This window comes from Furipterus horrens, unplaced genomic scaffold, assembly GCF_987537825.1.
Source record: "Furipterus horrens unplaced genomic scaffold, mFurHor1.1.pri manual_scaffold_2, whole genome shotgun sequence".
Lineage (NCBI taxonomy): Eukaryota > Metazoa > Chordata > Mammalia > Chiroptera > Furipteridae > Furipterus > Furipterus horrens.
The window spans coordinates 104,647,342-104,671,961 of NW_028327172.1; the positions used below are offsets into that span (position 1 = coordinate 104,647,342).

Sequence of the window (24,620 nt, forward strand, 5' to 3'; positions counted from 1 at the left end):
TTCATTGTTGGTGGGAATGCAGACTGGTGCAGCCACTGTGGAAAACAGTATGGAGTTTCCTCAAAAAATAAAAAATGCAACTACCTTTTTAAAAAATATATGCTTTATTGATTATGCTGTTACAGTTGTCCTAATTTCTTTTTCCCTTTATTCCCCTCGACCCAGTGACGCCCCTCCCTCCAGTTGTCCCCCCACTTAGTCCATGCCCATTAGTTGTGCACATAGTTCTTCTCAACATCCTATCTACCTCACCCCCTCCTTCTATGCTTCTTAATTCCAGTACCATCTCCCTCCCTTATCCCTCTTCCCCCTCCCCACTGACTTCCCCCCAATATGTTCCCCATACTTATACTTTTTTTTTCACTCTCGTTGCCTACTTAGTTTGCCTTTGTTTTGGTTCCCTAGCTTCTGTTGTTGGTTGTTGTGATACAGTTTTCATTTTAATGTTTATAGTTTTGATCCTCTTTCTTCTAAACAATTCCCTTTAACATTCCATATAACAGTGGTTTGGATCTAACAAACTCCTTCAGTTTTACTTTGTCCTGGAAGTACCTTCTCTGCCCTTCTATTCTGAATGACAGCTTTGCTGGATAGAGTAATCACGGTTGTAGGTTTTTGCTTTTCATTCCTTTGAATATTTCTTGCCAGTCCCTTCTTGCCTGCAGAGCTTCTTTTGAGAAATCAGCTGAAAATCTTATTGGGACCCCTTTGTACATAGTTCTCTTCTTCTCTCTTGCTGCTTTTAAGATTCTCTCTTTATCCTAAAATTTTTTTAAGTATATTTTATTGATTATGTTGTTACAGTAGTTTCAATTTTTTTCCCCTTTGCTCCCCTCATCCCAGGACCCCCTTTTCTCCATCAGTCCCACCCCCTTTAGTTCATGTCCATGGGTGGTGCATATAAGTTCTTTGGCTTCACTCTTTCCTATATTCTTAGCTTCTCCCTGTCTATAATGTACCAACAGATTATGCTTCTTAATCCCTGCACCATATTCCCATTTCTCCCCCTCCACCCTTCCAGCTGATAACCCTCCAAATGATCCCCATTCCTATGATTCTTTTTCTGTTCTGGTTTTCTTAGTTGGTTTTTGTTTTTATTTTTTAGATTCAGTTGTTGATATTTGTGAGTTTGTTGTCATTTTAGTGTTCATAGTTTTGATCTTCCTTTTCTTAAATAAGTCCCTTTAACATTTCATATAATAATGGCTTGGTGATGATGAACTCCTTTAGCTTCACCTTGTCTGGGAACCACTCATCTGCCCTTCCATTCCAAATGATAGCTGTGCTGGATAGAATAATCCCGGTTGCAGATTACCTTTCATCACATTGAATGCTGCTTGCCAGTCCCTTCCTGCCTGCAAAGTATCCTCTGAGAAATCAGCTGATAGTTCTATAGGCACCCCCCTGTAGACAACTCTCCACCTCTCTCTTGCTGCCACCAGGACTTTGTCTATATCTTTCACCTTTGGCACCTCAATTATAATGCATCCTGATGTGGTCCCCTCTGCGCCCAGCTCTCCTGGGACCCTCTGTGCTTCCCGGACCTGTATGTCCATGTCCTTCGCAAAATTTGGGAAGTTTTCCTCAATTTTTTCAATTCTTGCTCCCTCGTTCTGCACTGATTGACTTTTTTTCTTCCTTATGTTCCAAATCATTGATTTGAACCCCAGTTTCCTTCCCTTCACCATTGGTTTTGTGTGGATTTTCCTTCCTTTCACTTAGCATAGCCTTCACTTCTTTTATGCGTTTTTGTACTCAAGCATATCTGTCAAGCCTTTGAGCATCTTTATCAGCAGTGTTTTGAATTCTGCATCTCTTAGGTTGTCTGTCTCCTCATCTGTTAGTTTGGCTATGTCCTTGTCGCTTAGTTCTCCCACTGGAACCTTGATCCATTTCCCCTTTTGGGCCAACTTCTCTGTCTCCTCATTCTGACAGGCTCCTGTGTTTGTTTGCCTCCACGACCCAGGTAGAGCTGTCACTTGTGTTATGTTGAAAGGGGCGGAGCCTTAGAGAATCATCATTACAAAGCGACCTGTTTCACCACGTGTGGCGCTGTATGTGGGGCAGGGTCCAAGAGGGAACAATGCTGCCTTCCCAGAACTTGACCCTTTTCCAGGCACCTCTCCCACTTCTGCATCGGACTGGCGCCCCTCTAGTTGCTGCCCTGGCCTTGTTCCCAGAGTGGGTGTGTCTGTGGATGTTCTAGGACCATGGGGGCCCTTTAAACGAGTGGACTCCGCTGATACTGGTAGTTTCTGCCTCCACCCAACCCCCACTGGTCTGCACAGTCAGAAGCAATGAGGCTTGATTTTCCCTGGTGCTGGGACCATTAGCTGCGGGATCCGGTGAGGAGCTGGGAACATTCCCCAGGTGTCCCTCCTGACTTTTTAAAACATGTGACTGCGCTTTTCTGCCAACCTGCCACTGCCACCACCACACCGTCCTCTTCGCCCCAGCTCTGCCTCTCTTACCTGAGTATTTCTTCTTTATATCTTTGTTTGCTGGACTTTCATGCAGTTTGGTTTTCTGGAACTTCTGGTTGTTTCTAGTGTTGTGGTAGTTATATTCCTTCTTAGTTGTGGAAGGAGATTTAGATGTCTGTTTACGCCTCTATCTTGGCCGGAAGTCCTTTATCCTTAATTTTTGACATTTTGATTATAATGTGTCTTGTTGTCGTTCTCCCTGGGTCCAGTTTTTCTGGAAATCTCTGTGCTTCCTGGACCTGTAAGTCTATTTCCTTCCCCAAGTTAGGGAAGTTCTACTTCATTATTTTTTTACACAATTTTTCAATATCTAGTTCTTTTTCTTCACCTTCTGGCAACCCTGTTATAAGGATGTTGGTTTGCTTATAGCTGTCCCATAGGCTTCTGAGCCTCCCCTCATTTTCCTCACTTTTCATTTCCTCTTTCGGCACTGGTTGACTGTTTGTTCCTTCCCTATGTTCCGATTTGTTGATTTGATTCCTGGTTTTTCTTCCCTCACTACTTGTTTCGTATGCATTTTTGTTTACTTCAGCAGGGCTAGCCTTGATTTCTTCCCCGTCTTAAGACCTGCTTTCTTGTAACCAGAACTCTGAACTGAGCCTCAGAAAGATTTCCTATCTGTATTTGCTGTCTGGTCAGCTGCATGATTGGGATCTCTATCGTGATCCCTGCCATCCTGACAGTTTATGTTTACCTTTGTTTCCTGGTTGTGGCTGTCACACCTCCTACGCTATAGGGGGTGGAGCCCCGTGCACTTGTCACTATCGGGCGACCCTTCTCACCACACTGTGGTTTTTTGTGTTGGGGCGGGGTCCAAGATGTATTCCTGCCGTTCACTCTCCGCCGAGAGACCAGGAGCCTCCTCCTCTGTCCCCACATCTTCCAGCCCTCACAGTGCAAGGCAATGGAGGGTCTGCCTTCCCAGGCGTTGGAATTGCGAGTTGACGGGTCTGGTCTGCAGCTAGGGGTGCGCCCCAGGCCCTCTTGCCTCCTCTTAAATACAGGTGTCTGTGCTTACTGTGGTCCTGCCGCCTTCACTGCTGCTGCTGCCGCCACCAGCACAGCTTGACCTCTCTGCCCCGGCTTCGGCCCTCCTACCTGTCTGGACAAGCACCACTTCTTTATAACTTCATATGTTGGACTTCCATGTAGCTTTATTTTCTGGAACTTCTGGTTATTTCTGGTTTTGCGGTAGTTGTATTCCTTCTTAGTTGTGGAGGGAGACAGAGAGTGTCAGTCTAGGCCTCTTATCTTGGCCGGAAGTTCTACAAATACCTTTTGACCCCTGATTCCACTTCTGAGAATATATCCTAAGAATCTCAAAACATCAATTCAAAAGAATATATATATTACTATGTTCATAGCAGCATTATTTACAATAGCCAAATTTTAGAAACAGCCTAAGTGCCCATCAGTAGATCAGTGGATAAAAAAGCTGTGGTACATTTACACAGTGGAATACTATGCAGCATTAATAAAGGAGTTCTTTTGCGACAGCATGGATGGAACTAGAAACTATTATTCTAAGTGAAATAAGCCAGTTAGTGAAAGACAAATACCATAAGATCTCACTTATAAGGGGAACCTAATGAACAAATAAACTATGGAGCAAATTACAGTCAGAGGTATAAAAGTATGGAACAGATTGGCAGCTGTAAGAAGGGCGGGGGAAAATGGGGACTGGTTGTCAGAAGGTGGAGGGATTAGTCAGACATATATGAAGCACCCTTGGACGTGGACAGTGGTATGGGGAATGCCTGTGGGAGTAGGGGTGGGCTGTGTGGAGGGAGTTCCAGGGGAAAAATTGGGACAACTGTAATAACATAATAAAAAATTTAAGAAAATAATTAATAAAATGAAAATAAACTGAAATATTTACTAAAAATCATAAAAGTGTAAGTTTCCCTGTATTTGAGGTCCTCTTTCAAAAAATAAAATACATCTTTATCAGTTCATACAGATTGCTTCATTTTTAATGATTATGTGGGAGTCCATTGTGTAGCCGTCCCATCATTTATTTAATCTGCACCCTATAGATGGAAAGTTTGGTTATGTCCATTTCTTCCTTTTTGGTTATAAATAATGTTGCCTTGAATACTTGAATAGACTTGTCTTTATTTCCTTATGACAGATTCTTTGGTGTGGAATTGCTGGATTGTTTATTGTATCCTCAGTATTTATCTGATGCATAAGAGGCACTCTGATATTTGTTTTCTGAATGCTCATCAGAGAGCATTTGCTTTTTTTTTTTTTAAATTTTATTTTTTGGTTATTCAATTACAGTTGTCCCATTTATCCCCCATTGCTCCCCCCTCCCAGCCCATTCCTTCTCCCACAATTATATCCCTCCCCGTTGTCCATGTCCATGAGTCATTCATACACGTTCCTTGACTAGACCCTTCCCTTACTTATCCCCCTTCTCTCCCTCCCCCCTCCCCCCCACTGACTACTATTCTAGTCTTTGCCTATTCAGTTCGTTTGTTTGTGTTGCTCTTTAGTTTCCTGTATTAGGTGATATCATATGGTATTTTTCTTTCTTTGCCTGGCTTATTTCACTAAGCATAATTCTCTCTAGTTCCATCCATGTTGTCGCAAATGGCAGGAGTTCCTTCTTTCTTTCTGCTACATAGTATTCCATTGCCAAATTACCCTATAGAAATATGCCTTTTACATTACTAACAGTGATTTTTCATAATTATAATTATATTAATACAGTACATATATTCATTAATATAATTATAAATATTTTCCTTTATGATTTTTTACTTGGTGTCATACTTAGAAAAGTCTACTTACCCAACTCTAAAACAAGTCATCAACAATTCTTTTTTTTTACATTTAAATCTAATATCTTGGATTTTATTTTCATATAAGGTTTCATGCTTATTTATATATGAATATATTTTTATGATAATATCCTTACTTTCTAAAGAGAAAAGCTTTCTTACTGGTGCCTCTACTTAAAATTTAGAACTTTAGTTAAAATCTGCAGATTTGGTAAATTTGGACTATCCTAGTTTTTAATTCACTTGGACATAAGACAATGATTATTTACTTATTTTTGGTAAGAATACCTGAAGATACAGAATTATGTGAAAGAGAAGTGAATGAATGTATTACTTTTTCTTGATTATGTTTTTTCTTTGTTAACCAGGTGAGATCATGGATAACCTTACCCTCGAAGCTGGAGATGATGCTGGAAAGGTGAAGTGGGTGGATATTAATGATAAACTTAAGCTCTATGCTAGTCACTCTCAGTTCATCAAACTAGTTGCAGAGAAGCGAGATGCACACTGGAGTGAAGACTCTGAAACTGACAGCCATGGGTTATAGCTCACAACCTCCATGTAAGCAAGAGGCCAACAAAGGAGCATGTACTGACAACAGGCACTATCATAGAACTGATAGTAGGAAGAGGGCAGGGTTGATGACTTGGAAATAATTTTATTCACTTTTAAAACTGTTTTCATTTAGAAGGTTTCACATCAGAATAAAACTAGATGTGGTGAAATACAACATAGTACTTTTGACTTTCCAGTCAAAAGAAATAAACAATCATATTTTATATGTATTCTATTTAAGCATGCCTTTAAACCAAATTTAAACAACTTTGATGCTCTTTGTTTTTGGGGGGGGCGCATTTAAATTTGGTTTATTGAAAATTAAAATATATGTAGTCAGGAGACACTATGTTACACACAGGTGGTATCTGCCGGTAGTTCTGAATTCTTTGTTCAGTTCTAATTCTTAGCATGAATCTTGTTGTGATGCCATAATAGCAAAGGGACATGTTAAGTATGTTGACTTATTTTTCAGAACCAAATTAATCCATTAACCTCTGTTGAAAGTTTGAAATTTTTTTCAGAGACTAACTATTTTTTGAGCCATTGCTCAAATATAAAAAATGGAGCACAGCCTTAAGGACAACAAAAAAATAAACTACAGTGGGCAAACAGGCTGTATGCCATTGGCACTCCAGGCCTTCCCTCACGCATGAATAAGGGGCTATGAAGATAGAACATTAGGTGGCCCAGGTCCCAAGGGTCCCCTGGCCCTGAATAATGTGCACCTTCTGTCTATGTGCATGTTCTCACTCTACCTTCAATGCTGTTACTGTGCACTGCCTCAGAGGTCGGGTAGGACGTGATGCTCTTTTGAAGATAAATTTCTGATCAGCCATTACTTCTGCTTTCCATCTGGTTCTTGCTTGTCAGTTCTTTTTTGTTGTTGTTGTTCCCCTTGCTCTTCTGTGGTCTGAAGGATGTTTCTGCCACATAAAGCTCCATTAGGAGGAGCACCCCCATTGTATAATCTGAGTTATTTAATTATTTGGTTCACATTTTGCTTTATATGACCTTGTTGAAGCTGCTTTCAACAATGGAGACTTGATGCATTCTTGTCTTAGAGGCTTCAGTTTTATAGAGGCTTCAGTTTTATGAGGATATTTCAGCCCTCTTTTAGTCAATAACTATCAATGAATAAGAGCTTATGTTCTCATTTTCAAAAAATCTGAAGTAAAAATATGTCCAGGAAATTAGTAATTTATTTTATTTTTTAAATGTTTTATTATGTTGTTACAGTTGTCCCAATTTCTTTTTCCTCTGCTCCCCTCCACCCAGTGACCCCCCCCTTTTAGTCCATGTCCATTGGTTATGCATATAGTTCTTCTCAACCTCTTTCTGTCTACTCCATTCCCTCCTACTATACTTCTTAATTCCTATACCATTTCCCTCCCTTTTCCCTCTTCCCCATCTCTGCTGAGCTCCCCCCAATATGTTCCCCATACCTATAATTCTTTTTCCACTTGTTGCCTACTTAGTTTGGCTTTTTTTTTGATTCCATAGCTTCTGTTGTTGGTTCTTGTGATGCAGTTTTCATTTTAATGTTCATAGTTTTGATCCTCCTTCTTCTAAACCAGTCTCTTTAACATCTCGTATAACAGTGGTTTGGATCTAATGAACTCCTTCAGTTTTACTTTGTCCTGGAAAAACTTTCTCTGCCCTTCTATTCTGAATGACAGTTTTGCTGGATAGAGTATTCGTGGCTGCAGGTTTTTGCTTTTCATTCCTTTGAATATTTCTTGCCAGTCCCTTCTTGCCTGCAGGGTCTCCTTTGAGAAATCTGCTGATAGTCTTATTGGGACCCCTTTGTACATAATTCTTTTCTTCTCTGTTGCTGCTTTTAAGATTCTTTATTTTTAATTTTTGACATTTTGATTAAAATGTGTCTTGGAGTGGCTCTCCCTGGGTCCAGTTTTTTTCTGGAACTCTCTGTGCTTCCTGGACCTGTAAGTCTATTTCCTTCCCCAAGTTCGGGAAGTTCTGCTTCATTACTTTTTCACATAATTTTTCAACTTCTATTTCTTCTTCTTCACATTCTGGCAAATCTATAATTCTAATGTTTGTTCGCTTATAGCTGTCCCATAGGTTTCTGAGCCTCTCCTCATTTTCCTTACTTTTCGTTTCCTCTTTCTGCACTGGTTGACTGTTTGTTCCTTCCCTGTGTTCCGATTTGTTGATTTGATCTCTGGTTTTCATTTCCTCACCACTTGTATGTGTTTTCATTCATTTCAGCAGGGCTAGCCTTCAGTCCTTCCCTGTCATGTTCAATAACTTTTGTTAATTCTGTAAGTTGCCTTATGACTATACATCTGAACTGAGCCTCAGAACGTTTTCCTGTTTGTTCATCGGTTAATTCCTTTATTTGCTCTTTGGTTAGCCTCATGACTGATATTTTAGTCATTATTCCTGTCATTCTGACCATTTTCGTTTATCTTTTCTTCTTGGGCGGGGTTGTCACACCTCCTACGCTATTGGGTGCAGTGCCCTGAGCACTCCTCACAACCTGGCTACCCTTCTCACCGCACTGTGGCGCTTTGTGTGGGGGCGGGGGTCCAAGATGGATTCCTGCCGCTACTTTTCGCTGAGAGACCAGGAGCCTCTTCCCCTGTCCCCACTCCCTCTGGGCCTCACAGTTCGAGGCAATGGACGTCTGCCTCCCCCAGGGTTAGAATCGCAAGCTGCGGGATCTCAACTGCAGCGGGGACTGCTCCCCTGGCGTTTCTCGCAGTCTGGCTACTATCCCTGCTGCTGCCATAGGCAGCACCTCCCGACCTCTCCGCCCCGGTTGCACCCCTCCTACCCGTCCAGACGAGCACCACTGGTTTATAACTTCATACGTTTGACTTCCATGTAGTTTTATTTTCTGGAATTTCTGGTTATTTTTGGTTTTGAGGTAGTTGTAGTCCTTAGTTGTGGTGGCAGACAGAGTGTGTCTGTCTAAATCTCCATCTTGGCTGGAAGTCTAGTAATTTATTTTAATGTTTATTTTACTCTATTGATTATAACTGTATGTTATAAATGAGTTAAAATAATGTTCAGAAAGGAATTAGGATCAGACAGAGACAGAGGGAGGTCTTTGGGGATTAGTGCTTTTGTTAGGGCATATTAAGAATTGAAATAGGCTTTTGACGGACCCACTGTTAACATAATTCCGAGAGAAAAGGAGTGTTCATGGGAGCAGGGAGGAAAATAATACTGCCTTGTCTCGGTGGACATGCGTGTCCTATCCTGGCTAAGATATCTGTTGGGAAAACACCATGATATCAGCTCCTGCCAACCTGAAGTGGGATCTGTCCTAATTCCATCTTCATTCCAGTTGGACTACAGATGGGGCCCTTGAAGAAAAGGAGGTTTAGAGAATAGAGATGTGGTGGTGGTTTTTTTCTTTACACATTTGAAAGCGGTATTGAGTTTACTCTGTATCTAGAGGATAGAACTAGGGCTAAGGTAAATCAAAAGGTTTGTTTGTTTGTTTGTTTGTTTTTTCTGACTTAGTGTCAAAATTCCTTTGGTGGCAAAACTGAACTGAACTGACAGGGAGCTTTCCCCCCCTTAGTATGACTGTCAGTTTTGCTGAGAAACATGAGGCTCTTGGCCTTGAATGACTGAAAGAGTTGTAAGGTTTATGTATGGTATTACTTTTCTAAAATCCATAAATTCCTGGTCCCTGGGTGTCTAATAAGGAACTTGTGCCTGAAAAGGATGGCATGCTTATTATATGAGGGGTAGGATGACCTTCTCTCAGCATGGAAGTCTGATTCTACTTTTACTGTTTTGTAGGAAGAAATCGCTTCTTTCTGGCACTGAATAGATACTGTAAAATTGAAACAGCTTACAAAAGCTCGAGAAAGTTTGAGCAGTGTCCTCAAGAATGACATTCACGTTTGTTTAATAGTTTTTTATAAATTTAAACTGACATTGGTAAAGATATTAGGTTCTATTTAAATTTTATTTAAAGAATGACTAAAGCACATGGTCTATAGATAATGAATTCTTTGTGGCACTTGGAGTTTTCACTGGAACATTTACAAAGTATGTAAAATGATAAAACTGCTGCTATAAATTTATAGATAGAAGTAGATAATCTTCTGATAACTCTAAGTATCCAGCACCATCTATAAAAGAGAAAAAACACATTAAAATTTTATTTTAAGACGGTTCATAAGGAGCTGTAGCTTATGTATTTGCTTTTTTTTATATTCTAGAGATATTTAGTAAAATAAATAGTAATAGTAAATACCATTTGTTGAATCTACATTATATCATTTAATCCTCACAATAATCCTGTTAAATTGGGTAGTATTTTTCACATTTCAGGAATGAAAATGGTATTTAGAAAGGGTGCCCCAAGGTTTATTCAGTAATGGACAGAACTAGGATTTGATTGCTGGTCTGCCTGGTTCCAAAACTTATTCTCTGTCAACTGTATTCCCTACTAAGGTTATGAAGCTTTCATGATTTGTTACTTTTAAGTATGCAATTTGGAAGATTATGTATTACTTACTAGTAATGTTACCCATACTAATATATTATGGTTTGTGGCTTGAAATTAAAGGCCATATCTGATTTGGGTAGTATTGAAATTATTTGCATAATTTGGCCCGTAGACAATTTTATTTGATAATATTTTAACCTAATGATAAATAATCAGTGTTTTTGTTGCCTGTAGTTATTCTTGAGATCTGAAAGTTTCAAACTTAAATAGAAGCATATGCTAAACTTGCATAAAAGCATAACTCTAAAAATCTAAATATTCAATAGCTAATGAGGGCACTTGAAAATTTTACCAACTTTTAGAGGTTAAATACTACTCTGTATTACAGTATAAGGACTTATGTGATTGGCATTTTCTAAAATATTTGTGATGTTTTAATAAATAAACTGATTTTAAAATAAATCATTTGAAGAAAGCATTTTTTATTAATTTGGTCTTGTTACACCTGTGTCCCTCATATTAATTTATCAACATGTACACAATCTGAAACCATTAAGCAAGAGAAAAGTATTTAAAATGTATAATACTTGAAAGAAGATTTTACTAACCTTATATAACTTCTGATATAGTACTGAGAGAATTATTTCTGCTTAAATAAATGATACAGATTATAGTTATTATATGAAGGTATTTTTTCCATAATTTCTTCTTCACCTCCAACCATGTCTCCCATATTAGGGTTATTTTATTGCTGATGGATTAGTATTGGTATAATCATGTATATTAGGAGGTAGAGAATAATGTGGTTCTGTTGTACCTAAATGATAATAAATTGAATCCTCAGCTCTCTTTATTGGCAACACAGAGCTTAATTCCTCCCACTTGGCCCCCATGATGATCTGATGAGAACATCTGAAGTGGTAGGAAACACTAAATAAGCACTAGAGGGCAATGAAACTGTCAGAAGGAAAACTTGGGTGAAATCCAATTCCTTTCTCAGGATCAGAAGTAAGAGTATTTGATTTGTTGGCTTCTTTATAAGTGGATTAAAATAAACACATACTGTATATAATTTTAACTGACACGAATTCAGATATTTAAAAAAAAATATACCTTTTATATATTTTAAATGGAAACAAACTTGGGTGAGAATCAAAATGGTAGTCTCGAGTTTTGTAGCTTTCCATCAAGCAAACTGATGCTTTGTGTTAAGGAGGTGTGTTGACTTGAGGTCAGGCCATTTCTAAGTTTGGTAGTTTCATGACAGGCTTTGCTTACTACTGACTGACTTATCCATAAAACAACAATAAGTTTGAGGTAATATTTTACTGTTTGAAATTTCTAACCTAATATTGCATATGTTGCTGTAAACTGAAATTTTGTTAAGTACCGTGGGCATTATGAAAATACCTTTCTAGACATCCAGAAACTCTGATCTAAAGCTCTTAGAGGAAATTGAGTTTATAATTCATAAGGTCTAATTTGGGTAGATCAATTGGGTTCAGTTCCGCCATATATTTTTATGGTTCCCAAGAATTATTGTTACCTTTTCTGAGATTAAATGTTACTTTTATCAATATAATCATAGAAATGAAGTCTTACCCCAAAGAAGCCCTAGAAATAAAAAAAAAAACCAAAACATATTATCTTAAGTTCATTAGTAGGTTTGTAGTTTATAATAACAAAAAAATTAATGTGGATTTACCAGGAGTTGGTTCAAAATAGAAGTTATTAACTGTGAAAGAAGAAAAATCAATGATCAGTATTGTCAATGGATTTATTTTTTAACTTAAACTTAGTACATATATGTTAAAATATTTTCTGTATGAAAAATATTACTGATTAGTTTTTTATTTGCATGCTGTAAGATTTTTAGATAAATTTGCAATGTATGGATTTAAATTCTCTTAATTCTGTCAACTGTAATTAAAAAATGGAGAAATTGGTAAAAATAAAAAGTCACCTGTAATACCAGAGACAATTTAACATTTTGGTTAACAAAAGGCTATTTAGTGAGTTGCTCATTTTCATTTAGTGCTGTTGGTGATAATAAATGGCAATAAAGGAAAAACAGCAAACAAACAAAAATAAGTTTCTTAATTCACAGAAATATTTTCCTGTAACTGCCTTGTATCTGTGTCCACTGTATCTAAAAGACAGAAAACTGATGTGAATGGTTAAGAAACTCACTGTGTATACTTCCATACAAGTGCTTTCTTAAATTACGCAAATTCCCTATGGGAATGATACTTGCACCAACATTTTAGGACACCTGTGAATACTTTGTTCTGAGTATTTGCTTGCCCAGACAGTTTCACTGGGAAAGCATTGCTTTGTAGCTTCCATATAGTCCTTTCCTTTTACTGGCAAGTTACTCAAGAAATTAACCCAACAAGAAGGCCAATCTCTCTATTTGCAGGGCTGTCAGGTTAAACACTGTCCTTTTTCTTGATCTGAGGTAATGTTTGTTCTCTTCTGATGCCTTTTCCTGCCCCCTGACTTAATTAGGATCACTGGGAGAAAAAAAAAAAAAAAATCTTACTACCATGAAGATACAGCAATTCTATAAATTATTCTGTCAGGATTCTTTCCAGGATGGGTCGTGGCCAGCAGCGCTTTTAAAATGTTAAGAAAAATAAATAACTAGGTACTAAGTGTTCAGATCTGGGTAATTTGAATGAGTCATGTATCTGAAGAGTCAGAATTTTCACTGAAAGGAAACTTGGCGCTAAATATATTTACCCAGGGTCACCAGATAATTTAATTGTAACGACGAGGTTAGAATTCAGGCTTTTCAACCACAGGTTCTTTTAACCTTGTTCTGATGTAAAGATGAACTTGAAAATTTTGTAGTTACCGATCATTAATCATTGAAAGTAGTAGTTACCTAAAACATTTTTAGTTAGAAATATGGAGAAGTTTTCATTTTCCTTTTGGAGTTGGACTATAATGTTGATTAAATAGAATGGGTAGGAAGAAGACTTAGTTATTTGAACTCAAAAGACTTAGGTTCTTATTTAGTTAGGCTTGGAAGCTACCTGTTTGATCTTACAGTTTCTGGGACACTTTAGTTTTCTTCAAGTAGGTTGACTTTAAGTAGACTACTGAAGAATCTTGAAAATTTTATCTTAGGCACATAAATGATTTAGGTCTAACTTTCTGACATTTTAACAAAATATTGCATGTCTTTGGTTCTAAGATGCCGTAATTATAAAATGTACCATTTAGTTAATGATAGTATTTTAAAGAAAAAGGAGTTCCTAGATGAAATGTATGTATCTGTTTTGAGATTTGATTTCAGTAAATGTTTAAGTGTGAAAACATTTTTAGACTGGAAAATAGAATTTTTTAATGTTACCTTTTGTAACTCCAAGTATTACTCCTGTGTTTTTGTAAACTAAGATTCTGAATAACTTATTGTATCAATAAAAGGCTTCCTCATAAAGATGAATGATGTGTGATTTAGTAAAAAATTACCTGTTGGGATTTAGATTTGATAACCTTTAATGTATTCTGTTTATGCTAATACTTTGTTAATGAAGAAATAATCAAGTCTTTCATCTCTCCTAAAGCAATTTATACTGTAACTCTTAAGTCTTTTGATTCTTCACTTTCACTTTCATCAATGATAGAAGACTTTTTTTGTTGTTGATTTATAGTTTGGATGAATTGAACAAATAAGTGTAAAACTGCTTGCAAGCATTGAAATTGCTTCTTTGTCTTTGAATTTAGTAGCCATGACTTAATTTTATTTCCAAATGAATTGGAATAACAGAGTAATTTTCATAGTGAACTGGCTAATCTTAGGTAGGGTGTGGAATGTAATATTTTTTAAAACTTTATAGATGACAGTCTAGAATATACTTACCTGTATAAGATCATTAGGTGTCAGGACCTAAAATAAAGGAAACAAGTCACCAAGGAGGTATAATTCAGCATTTTATCTATCTTTTCTGTTACACATTTTATATTACCTTGATTAATAATTTTAGAATTTCTAAAATTATGTCACTAAGGTTCATAGTCACTAATATTTTAAGTAAGCCCCCATAGCCAACTCCCCTATTTCTTTCATGGACTCCAGACATAGCAGGGACCTTTTGTGAAGATCATTAAACTTATGCATACTAGGTTGGAAAAAGGTTATATTTTGGGTTCACTTCTTAATGGAAGAAAACTAATGTCACTTCCTCTAATTTTAGGAAGAATTGCTATCATATACACAACTTTCTGGTTTGTGACTGAGTCAATCTTGTCATGAATAAAATTTAAATAATCCTTTTATACCATGACCAAAACCTTGAATCTAGTTCAAAGACTTCTAGAATAGATTCAATTTTAACAAGAATGTATTTTCCTCCCATTACTGGCAAATGTAAGCATAAAATTTAAGAGGTAAAATGGACTTTATAAATAAATACTTTTCACTATTTTATATTCTAGAAGAAAGTGAGGCTCAAAGGAGTTTGAGATTACTCCAAAGTAGCAAATGGTAGAGCTTGCATCCCCAGGTTATTTGACTTAAAATGCTTTTTCTACTGGTCTCTTAGTTTCCCTCCGAATAAGCAAGGAATTTCAGGTTTTAGGTAGCTCAGTTTTCAAGGGTATGTGAGATTTGTACATCAAAGAACTCAAATCAGAGTTCCATAACTAATGATCCCCAAAAGAGAATGATAACCAGTCATTCTTGGTATCAAATTTCTCTGATTAAAGAATTTTCGAGTTTTGTATTCATTTAATTACTTTTAAAAGAGGAACTTCAAGTATAATTACCTGATTTGGATCATATGGAAAAGGAAAAGGAAGAGGAATTGGAATCTACAAAAAAATAAAAATTGTGAATAAAACATTTTGTTTTGGCGTGTTTTCTCATTTATCCATTTATCTATTCAGCTAGTATTTATTGAGCCATCAGGTTGTGGAGGTTCGATTCTAATGGATTTCAAGTAATTTTTGTCTCTCAAGAGGAATGCTTAGCTTGCTTAATTAGTCAAAACAGAAGCTCAGGGATCTTTTCTATGTGTTGATAATTCTTGCACATCTTATCAGTTTCTCTACAGGTCATTCTTTGCCTGATATTTAATGCTATTCTGCCACCTGGTGGAAGGAAGAGTTCCCATTTCGAAGACTAGTGATTTATTTTTTTGCCACATAGATTTTTTACATAATTAAAAAAATAAGATTACAGACATTCCTACATTTAAAAAAATCTTCACTTGAGGACATGCTTATTGATTTTTAGAGAGAGGGGACAGAGGGAGAGAAACATTGATGTAAGAGAGAAACATCGATTGGTTGCCTCTTGTATGCCCCTGATGGGGGACTGAACCTGCAACTCAGGCTTGTGCCCTGACTGGGAATCCAACTCTCCCAATTATGAACTAAGACTCCAGGATTTTGTATTAATTTAAAACAAATCCTACTGAATGTCAGCCCCCAAAAGGAAACAATGCACCTAGATTTGTCTAGAACCAAAATAATTATCAATTAATTAAAATGCAAGTACTTAGAAATTTAGTGGCTAATATTAGTTAGGAAGTGAAAATATTAAGAAGAATGTTTCCCTGAGAACTCTAAGTAACTTCAGTGACAAATTTACAAAAGCCTACTTAAAGATGAGAAATAAACTGTTTGAAATTAAACATAAGCAAAAGGAAGGTGTTTGTTACATTTAGATATAAAACAAAATTTTGCAAAATCATTACTATTTTAAAAACATTTAATAAGTTAAGCAAGATGCTATTTTAAAATGTGTGAACTTTTCAAAACCTCATTGCTTAAATACTGTCCAAATGTAACATGTTTCCAAACTGTGTTGCAGTCTCTATACTGGTCATTCTTCCCCCAAATTGCCCCGTCCTGCTTAGGTCTGTCCCAGGCATTTGTGGTTCCCTGGGTCTGGAGTGCCTCACCCACTTCCCATCCTTCATATCCTGGCCAGATACCGGCTCCTCTGTGAATAAAGTCTTTGATCCACAGCCTAAATCAGTTTTGTATTTACATCTAGAAGCCTTATCAAATCACAGTTTTTTCTTCTTTAAATCTCTCTTCCTCATCAAACTTACACTTTTTGTATTCCCAGCCCTCACTACAGACGCTGTTACATAGTAGACCCAGCAAATATTAACTGAATGAATGCTGTCTGTACCAACAAAAGCTTTACATATAGAATAAAGGCAATTCTATTATATATTTAGCATTGTTCTGGCCTTTGTTAAATAAACTATTGTAGGAATCCAGGTATTAGGAAGATGGGAGAGGGTTCAATAAAAAGAGCAAGCTAATTATATTGTTTGGCCTGTGAGAAAAACTTAGAGAGCTGGAAAAAAACTAGCCAGAAGAAAGGAGCCAAGTAATTTAGGAGGAGGAACAGAATGGGTGTTGCAGCAAGAGATTAGTATTCTCTTCACGAAGAATGGCCTCATCAAAATTAAAGTAATTCTCTATAAACACCTTTTTGATGGCAAGTGGAGAAAGACACTGGAAGAAATCACTGAAGATTTGGGGGCCCTTTGTCACACGTCACCGGAAGCTCTGCGGGGAGGGGAGATGAGTACCTAATGCCTGGGGATCTCATAGGGCTTCATGGTTCTGTATAAAAATTTGGAAATTTTCCTAATCATCACCCAACTAATAAGTTCTTTCACAAGTGGAGGTTTCCTAAACCCATACTTACCGGGGGCAGTTGTTGGGGTGGGAGAAATGGGAACTGAGGAAAAAACGGTGGTGCTTGTGGTGGGTAAAAGTAAAACCTCTGCAAAAAGAAACAAGATGTCAGCAACTGCAGACAATTGCAAACTTAAAATGACTAACATGTCATTTGAAAATACAGATCTAGCTTACCTGACCACTGGAACTGCCTCCAGATTGATCAAGCTTGTAAAACATTAACAGCAATGAGGTGAAGCAACATATGGCAATACATTACTCATTACAGAGATTTTATTCTAAATGAGAATAGGTAACAAGCCTCTGCTGAGCATTACACCCATCAGTGATGTAGTTTCACCTCTGAAATAAAACTCGGTTGAGTACCTAATAGGGAAAATTGAATTAATTTTGCCCAGTGATCAAAACGTGTACTTTTTACCTGTAAACTTATTTCAAAAAAATGTTTTTATTCATATTTCTTCAGATTAATTACATATTGGATGCCTCTCTATACTTGAATCAAAAGTATTCTCAGTTTAGTTCTCAACATTTAGAAGTTCAAAGTAAAAGGAGTTTGGAAGTGTAAGTTTAAATTTTGTATCCCCAAACACAAATTTTGAAAGCTCCCTCACTTCTCTCAAATCTCCTTTGCTGCAAAAGAAAAAAATGTATGGGGGAGAGTTACCTGCCTATTTCGTCCTACATATTCAGACTATAATAAACACAGGTTAGACTCAAACCTCATTTGTATAGATGTAGAAAGCACTGCTATAGTCAACATGAGATGGTTTGGGGTAAGGTTGTTGTAAATAAAATTAAATTCAAACGTGAAATTAAGACCTGGGTCACTGCAGAATATTTCCTCTATATTGCTTAGTTTATCTGAGAGTTTCCTCAGTGCTTTAAATGTATTTTTATCATTCTCACAAGGTTCTGCGGCAGTTCTTATAACTCATTTTACAAACAGGGAAGCCATGCGTTAGTTCTTTTCTCAAGGTCTCACACTTAGCAAATGGCACGTGCAGCTGGGATTTATAAAAATAGTATATTCCCCAGACTACAACTTTTCTGGACTCCACTTTCCTCTTTTGTGAAATGAAAACATATACAAAATGCTTTCTAGCCCAGAAATACTGCCTCTAGAATGGAAGTGGGGTGGACAACGGATGGGGGGCGGGAGGTGGTACTCACAGGGATGGGCAGGGCAGAGGCAGTGCTCAAAAGGACAGCCAGGATAAGAAATTTCATTCTGAAGAGAGTCTGGAATGGAAGGGTTAGGAGATCACTTTCAGTTTTTTCGATCTAAGTCCTATTCCCATTGTAAATAGACTGTTTAGTTAGAGGTTTTGAAATAGTGGTCAGGCTAAATCCTGCTTCTAGGTTCAGGTTTTGGGAGCCTAGACAGTGCTTTAAAACATTGAATGCCTTTAGGTAAGACTAACATTCTCCTGGCTCATAACATTCCATACAATTCCTTCTCTTCCTCATAATCTCACAGTTCGACCTATATACCTTTTTGGTCCCTGAAGTTATTTGAATTTGTAATCTCTACCCACAAATCTTCAAATTCCATTGTCATATCATGCCTAGTGCTGGGAATGTACTACTACTGGCTCAAATGAGATTTCTTATGTAATATACAAATCAATCCACCTTGAGATTCTACCCCTGTAAGACTCACCAGACCTTCACATGGTCTGGATGCTGTTACAATTATAATTTCTCAAGAAGGAAATGATATGGTTTGGTAGACAAAAAGCACAATATGAGTAGATTCCATAAAGCAAATAAATGTTGTTTTTACTGGCCAGAAAGCAAACTTTTCATGGTCTTCAACCACATTTAATTCAAATGAACTTACCTTGTGAGTTTCCAACCAAATCACTGAACTCTAGAATTTTGGAAGAAAAGTCAATTTCAGCATGTTCTTATTAAGACTTTTCCTAGTGCCCGAAGCAAGTTAGATCTTTATATATAAGTCACCCATAAACTATTTTATTTGTATTTGAAACAAATCGGATTTACCTTTCTGCTAATTTATTGTGCCTGAATTTAGGCAACTTATCACCCTTTCCCTCCTTTTCATGTCTCTCCTTTGTACCTTTCTTCCTTACATTCAAACCCTTGCATTTTTTTTTTTACCTTTATTAAGTGGAACTATTAGAAATCATTAAGTTATCCAACACAAGAATATCTTACATTCTTTTACTTAGTGCAATAGAATCAACCCAAATGATACTATAGGTCCTTTAAAAATTACCTTTGCTTCAAATGGCACTTGGAGCAAGAAGTCAGGGAACAGTGTGATCTCCTAGAATCTCAGTGCCTGTCTAGTATTTAAGCTGTATTACTAATGCCTTTATGGTTATGGGCAATATGAGTCACAAAATTCAAAGCTAAACTGAATAATTGTTTCCAGACTAGAAACTCCAATGGTATAAAGTATCTCAATTACACAGAGAAAGGGTTATAGACTGATTATTGAGAAAATAACTTCATCCCCTTGTTTGGGATTAGACTGATGTCTTTATTGCAACCCACAGTTAGAAAGTGTGACCACCAAGAATATTAAAGTGCTTCTACAATATATCATTTAGGTCAGCAATACACATGGGAGCCTTAACAGACAGAAAAAGTTAAGCTTCTAAAATTTGCTCTTATTAATATTTTTCATTTCAAAATGAAAATTATTTTTAATTAAAACATTTTTAGTAAATATTTAGGTAGTATCTTTAGCATTAAAATCACTTTTCACGCCCTGGCTGCTGTGGCTCAGTGGATTAAACGTCGGCCTGCGAGCCAAGTGTCGCTGGTTCAATTCCCAGTCAGGGCACATGACTAGGTTGCATGTCAGGTCCCCAGTTGGGGGCGCGAGTGAGAGGCAACCACACAATGATGTTTCTCTCCCTCTCCTTCTCCTTTCCCCTCTCTCTAAAAATAAAATAAACAAATAACTAAATAATTTTAAAAAATTACTTTTCACTATTCCAAAATATGTAAAAAAAAAGAAAAAAACAAAAAAAACAAACCAAACTTTTAAAATGGTTATGTAGGTCTAATTAACACCTCCAAATACAATTTCACTGTTCCCAGAAAACTCATAATTAGAAACTTGGTTTTTAATTAGTTAAGACCTCTCATGACATTTCTTTGGAGCCACACATTAGAACATTATAAAATTATTTCCCTAGTTGGAAAATATTATAAAATAATTAGATTTTGATTAATCTAATTGAACTTTATTTAGACATTATACGGTGTGATGTGGTCTGGTTAAGAAGAAGTGACTCATTGAGCTAAGAAAAGAGATAAATAAAATTTTGAAGTTAATCAGAAGATTATCTAATATAAAAAATTAGGGGTGGACTTCTGACCAAGATGGAATAATAGATAGACACCCTTTAGCTGCTTCCACAACTATAAGAAAGAATACATCTACCTCAAAACAAAAAACAAGCAGAACTATCAGAAAATTGAACTGCATGGAAGTCCAACTAACAAAGATATAAAGAAGTAATACTCATTCAAATCCATAGGAGGGGCAGAGATGGGGAGCTGGGATGGAGAGGATGCAGTGTGGCTGCAGTGGCAGTGACAAGGCAGTGGCTGCAGCTGGCCAGTGGAATGAGCAGTCACGCATTATAAAAGCCAGGAGGGGTGCAGAGGTAATGATCCCAGCTTACAGTTCCAGCGCTGAGGAAAATAAAGTCACATTGCTTCTGGCTGTGAAAACCAGTAGAGGTTGGGGTGGCAGAGGATAGTGCCTGTCTCTCAGGAGAGTCCTTTTAGAGGGCCTCCAAGGTCCAAGAACTATGCAAACCCACTCACTCTGGAAACCATAACAAGACAACAGTTAGAGGGGCACCAGTTGCATACAGGAAGTGGGTGAAATGACTGGAAAAGGGGAGAGTGCTGAGCAAGTGGCATTGTTCCCTCTCTGACCCTTCCCCCACATATAGTGCCACAAGGTGATGAAACAAGTTGCCGTGCACTAACCAATACCTAAGGCTCCACCCCTTACACCATAGCAGGTGTGACAGCTCTACCTAAGACACAGAGGTAAACACAGAAAGGCTGTCAAGTTGAGGAGACAGAGAAGTATGGGCCAAAAGAGAGAGCAGATCAAGGCTCCAGAGGGAGAACTAAGCAAGGAGGAGATAGCCAACCTAAGAGATGAAGAGTTCAAAACACTGGGGATAGCAATGTTCACAGAAATGACTGAATATGGCAAATGCATAAGGGAAGAAGTGAAGGCTATACTAAGTTAAATGAAGAAAAATCCACATAAAACCAATAGGGAAGGGAAGGAAGCCAGGATTCAAATCAATGCTTTCAAACTAAAGGAAGAAATAAATAGTCAACCAGTACAGAATAAAGAAACAAGAATTGAAAAAAATGAGGAGAGGCTTAGGAGCCTCTGGGACAACTTTAAACATGCCAGCATCCAAATCATAGGGATGCCAGAAGGAGAAGAGGAAGAGCAAGAAATTGAAAACTTATGTGAAACAATAATGAAGGAAAACTTCCCTCATTTGGTGAAGGAAATAGACATATAAGTCCAAAAAGCACATAAAATCCCAAATAAGCCAGACTCAAAGAGGACCACACCAAGGCACATCATAATTAAAATGCCAAAGGTTCAAGATAAAGAGAGAATCTTAAAAGCAGCAAGAGAAAATGAGAGAGTTACCTACAAAGAAATTCCCATTAGACTATCAGCAGATTTCTCAAAAGAAACTACAGGCAAGAAGAGATTGGCAAGGAGTATTCAATGTGATGAAAAGCAAGGGCCTACAACCAAGATTACTCTATCCAGCAAAGCTATCATTTAGAATGGAAGGGCAGATAAAGTGCTTCCCAACAAGATAAAGCTAAAGGAGTTCATCACCACCAAGGCTTTACTATATAAAATATTAAAGGGACGTATTTAAGGAAAAGAATAAGGTCAAAACTAAGAACACTAAAATGACAACAAACCCACAAATATCAACAAATGAATCTAAACAAAACAAAACAAAACAAACTAAGCCAACAACCAGAACAGAAACAGGACCATAGATATGGAGATCATATGGAGAGTTATCAGTGGGAAGGGAGAAGGGGATAAATAGGGGAAAAGGTGCATGGATCAAGAAGCATAACTGGTAGGTACAAAATAGGCAGGAGGAAGTTAAGAATAGTAAAGTAAATGGAGAAGCCAAAGAACTTATATGCACGACCCACGGACATAAGCTAAGGGAGGGTGGGGGTTTGCTGGAGGGAAGGGAAGTACTGGGCAGAGGGTGGAAAAGGGGGAAAATTGGGACAACTGTAATAGCATAATCAATAAAATATACTTAAACATTTTTGGAAACAAAAAAATCTTAGGGGCACATTCAGCGGTTGCCACAGATAAGGCTCTTAACAACACATTTTGATTGTTTGAAGAAATAAAGATAATTACATTGATGTCTTTTATTTCCTGTAGGAAAATATATTAAAAAACATTTTATTTTCTTTCAAATATTTTAAGTAAAGTGGGTGACAGGGTCTTTCAGACCTTAGAAAACTATTAGTGTCTTTTATATTTTGCAATCTAGTTTTGACTGTATTAATAGTTACCAAAAAAGAGCCCAAATGAGAACACATTTTCTTTTAAGATAAGTTTTCTTGTTTCAATTTACAGTACTAATATTTATCTCTGACTATGTTGGACATCAAGACTATTCAGGATTCTCCACTGTCTGTGTTATCTTCACATTACTTTAGTTTGAGGATGCGAAATGTGTAGAAACTTTGCAGGGCTACCCTCTCTCCAAACACATATGGACAACTGCATAGAAACAACAATTAGTTGCATCAAGTAGTGCATAATAATTCACATTTTTAATTGAATTTGGGAAAGAGCAGTTTCTTTTTTTTCTCTTTAAACTTACATTATGAAAAAGGACGTTCATGAGAAACTGCCAACCACGTTCACACTTTTTTTCTTAAGTTGTGGGGTCTAGGAGGCACAATTATAATTTGATATGAAGTGTGAGCCCTGGGTTTGTCTTTAAATAAATGACTAGACATAAACCTGAATAAGCATTTGGGTTTCTATGGGTTTTTATTAGGGTATTAAGACATTGAAAATAATATACATTCACAACAAATGAGCATTATTCCATTTTCTTGACATGCATGCGATATTATGGACAAAATGTATCTCACAGATGGATGCAGAGTGATGTGTTAAGCTTCTGTTTACAAACAGCATACAGCATTTTGCATATACTGACTTTACTTAATTTTAAAGTTTTATTTCCAAAGTTAATGTTAAATGCCTGGTGCATATACAGTTATCAAGCAATTACTCTCATATTCTTCTCAGACATGCAAACATTTTGCTAAATTAAATCTACAAGTGTCATGGCTGCATGTATTTCAGAAGTGGTCAGAACAGGGGAGGATGCCGGAAAGTTTGAGTTCTTTCGGACCTTGATTCAAAACAGGAGATTTTCATCTATGTCTTCTGTAAAAAATTAAAACAAAGTACACCTTTAGAAAGTAGACAGAGTAGCAATAAAAACCAATAATATTAGAGCTGAAGGACTGGAGCAGTAATTAAGATGGCAGCACGATGGCTCTCAGCCCTGGTAGGACATCAGCACAACCTGTGAAGTTTTAAGAAAATACAATTTCAGGCTTTCTTTCTGGCTTCCTGAATCAGAATCTCCAGGGGTGGGTGAATGGTATGTATATTTTTAGAAAGCTCTGCAGGTAGTTCTGATGTAGGGATGAGAACCACTGATAGAGGATGTTGAGGGGAGGCCCAGCCAAGAAGTGTCAAGTGTACTAATCTATAAGGGTCACTAAAATATAATGGAAATAAGTAGATGTAGAATGCCAGTTAAATCAAATTTCCAAAAAAATGATTGGAAAAGAACACGTTGCTGCACATGTGGAAGAAGACAGGCTTTTCTGGGGGATATAAGACCACTCCTTACCAGTATGGCCCACCTTCACTCGGTAATTGTTGAGCTAATACTCAAAGCAGATTAATTTGAAGCATACTAAACTACTACCCTGTAAGGGGCACCAGGTAACTTTCCTGCTCAATATAAATCTTCCTCTCAGTCCAAGAGTGGGAAAGAGTATGAGCTTTGGTATATTTCTTTTGAGCATGAGCTTCATTTGTAAAATTTGGTTAATAGTGTCATTACTTATGTATTTACTTATATTTGCATATATTTCAATAGGTTTATATTCTTGAATATATCTTGAATACATTTATGTTTTTAATCTATATCTTGAATATGTTTATTTTTCTTTTCTCTAATGAAATAGCCCTAGTTCAAGTTCTCATCATCTCTTGCTTGAATTTACCACAACATTTTCTCCACTGTTTTTTGGCTTCTCCACAATATAACTAAAAGAATCTTTCTTAAATACAAATTCAATGAAATTGTTCCCTTGTTTAAAACACTTTGGTGATTCTTCAGTACTCCTAGGATAATGTCTTTAACTGGCTTGGTAGGACCTGCATGATGTGACTTGTTTACCCGATTAGTCTCACTTGGAAGGCTTTTCTAAAGATTAGTGTGATATATGCCAATAAGTATATGTATGTTATGTGCTGGGCAGTAAATAAGACTCCTCTGTCTCTTAATTGAACCCCTTTTGTAGAGGAAAATGAGGCCTGCTGGGGAGGAGCAGTATGCCCTAATTCACATAGCTAGGTAATGACAG

General features: G+C 37.0%; 3 protein-coding genes across 9 annotated transcripts in view; 1 reads left to right on the forward strand and 2 right to left on the reverse strand.

The window, feature by feature from the left end:
- NUDT9 (nudix hydrolase 9) overlaps window positions 1–24,620 on the forward strand; it is a 91,918-nt gene that overhangs the window by 53,302 nt on the left and 13,996 nt on the right. For 4 of the 7 annotated variants that reach the window (XM_090266274.1, XM_090266278.1, XM_090266280.1 and 1 more), the window contains one exon: window positions 5,638–8,029. In XM_090266274.1, the coding sequence (XP_090122400.1) occupies window positions 5,638–5,816 (179 nt within the window). In that variant the 3' untranslated portion in view covers window positions 5,817–8,029. Of the gene's footprint in view, window positions 1–5,637; window positions 8,030–9,604; window positions 10,722–24,620 lie in introns of those variants that run through there. The other 3 variants (XM_090266276.1, XM_090266277.1, XM_090266275.1) reach the window with 3 other exon arrangements.
- Window positions 11,926–18,166, reverse strand: SCPPPQ1 (secretory calcium-binding phosphoprotein proline-glutamine rich 1). The gene is made up of 6 exons (XM_090266282.1): window positions 18,102–18,166; window positions 17,103–17,135; window positions 16,936–17,013; window positions 15,033–15,077; window positions 14,128–14,154; window positions 11,926–11,994 (listed from the first exon to the last, which is right to left on the reverse strand). The coding sequence occupies exons 1-6, from the start codon at window positions 18,156–18,158 to the stop codon at window positions 11,950–11,952; spliced, it is 285 nt and encodes a 94-aa protein (XP_090122408.1). The 5' UTR covers window positions 18,159–18,166; the 3' UTR covers window positions 11,926–11,949.
- Window positions 22,980–24,620, reverse strand: part of SPARCL1 (SPARC like 1) — a 46,689-nt gene continuing 45,048 nt past the window's right edge. Inside the window, exon 11 of the mRNA XM_090266273.1 lies at window positions 22,980–23,403. Within this exon, the coding sequence (XP_090122399.1) occupies window positions 23,375–23,403 (29 nt within the window). The 3' untranslated portion in view covers window positions 22,980–23,374. The remainder of the gene's footprint in view (window positions 23,404–24,620) is intronic.

Excerpts from the sequence above, each read along its gene's own strand:
- SCPPPQ1 (XM_090266282.1), bottom strand. The coding sequence starts at position 18,158 with ATGAAATTTCTTATCCTGGCTGTCCTTTTGAGCACTGCCTCTGCCCTG. Across the intron at positions 15,078-16,935 it reads CACCCCAACAACTGCCCCCG|ATTCCAATTCCTCTTCCTTT; the intron begins GTAAGTATGGGT and ends ATTTTTTTGTAG. Across the intron at positions 11,995-14,127 it reads CACCTAATGATCTTATACAG|TTAATAACTTCTATTTTGAA; the intron begins GTAAGTATATTC and ends CTTCTTTCACAG.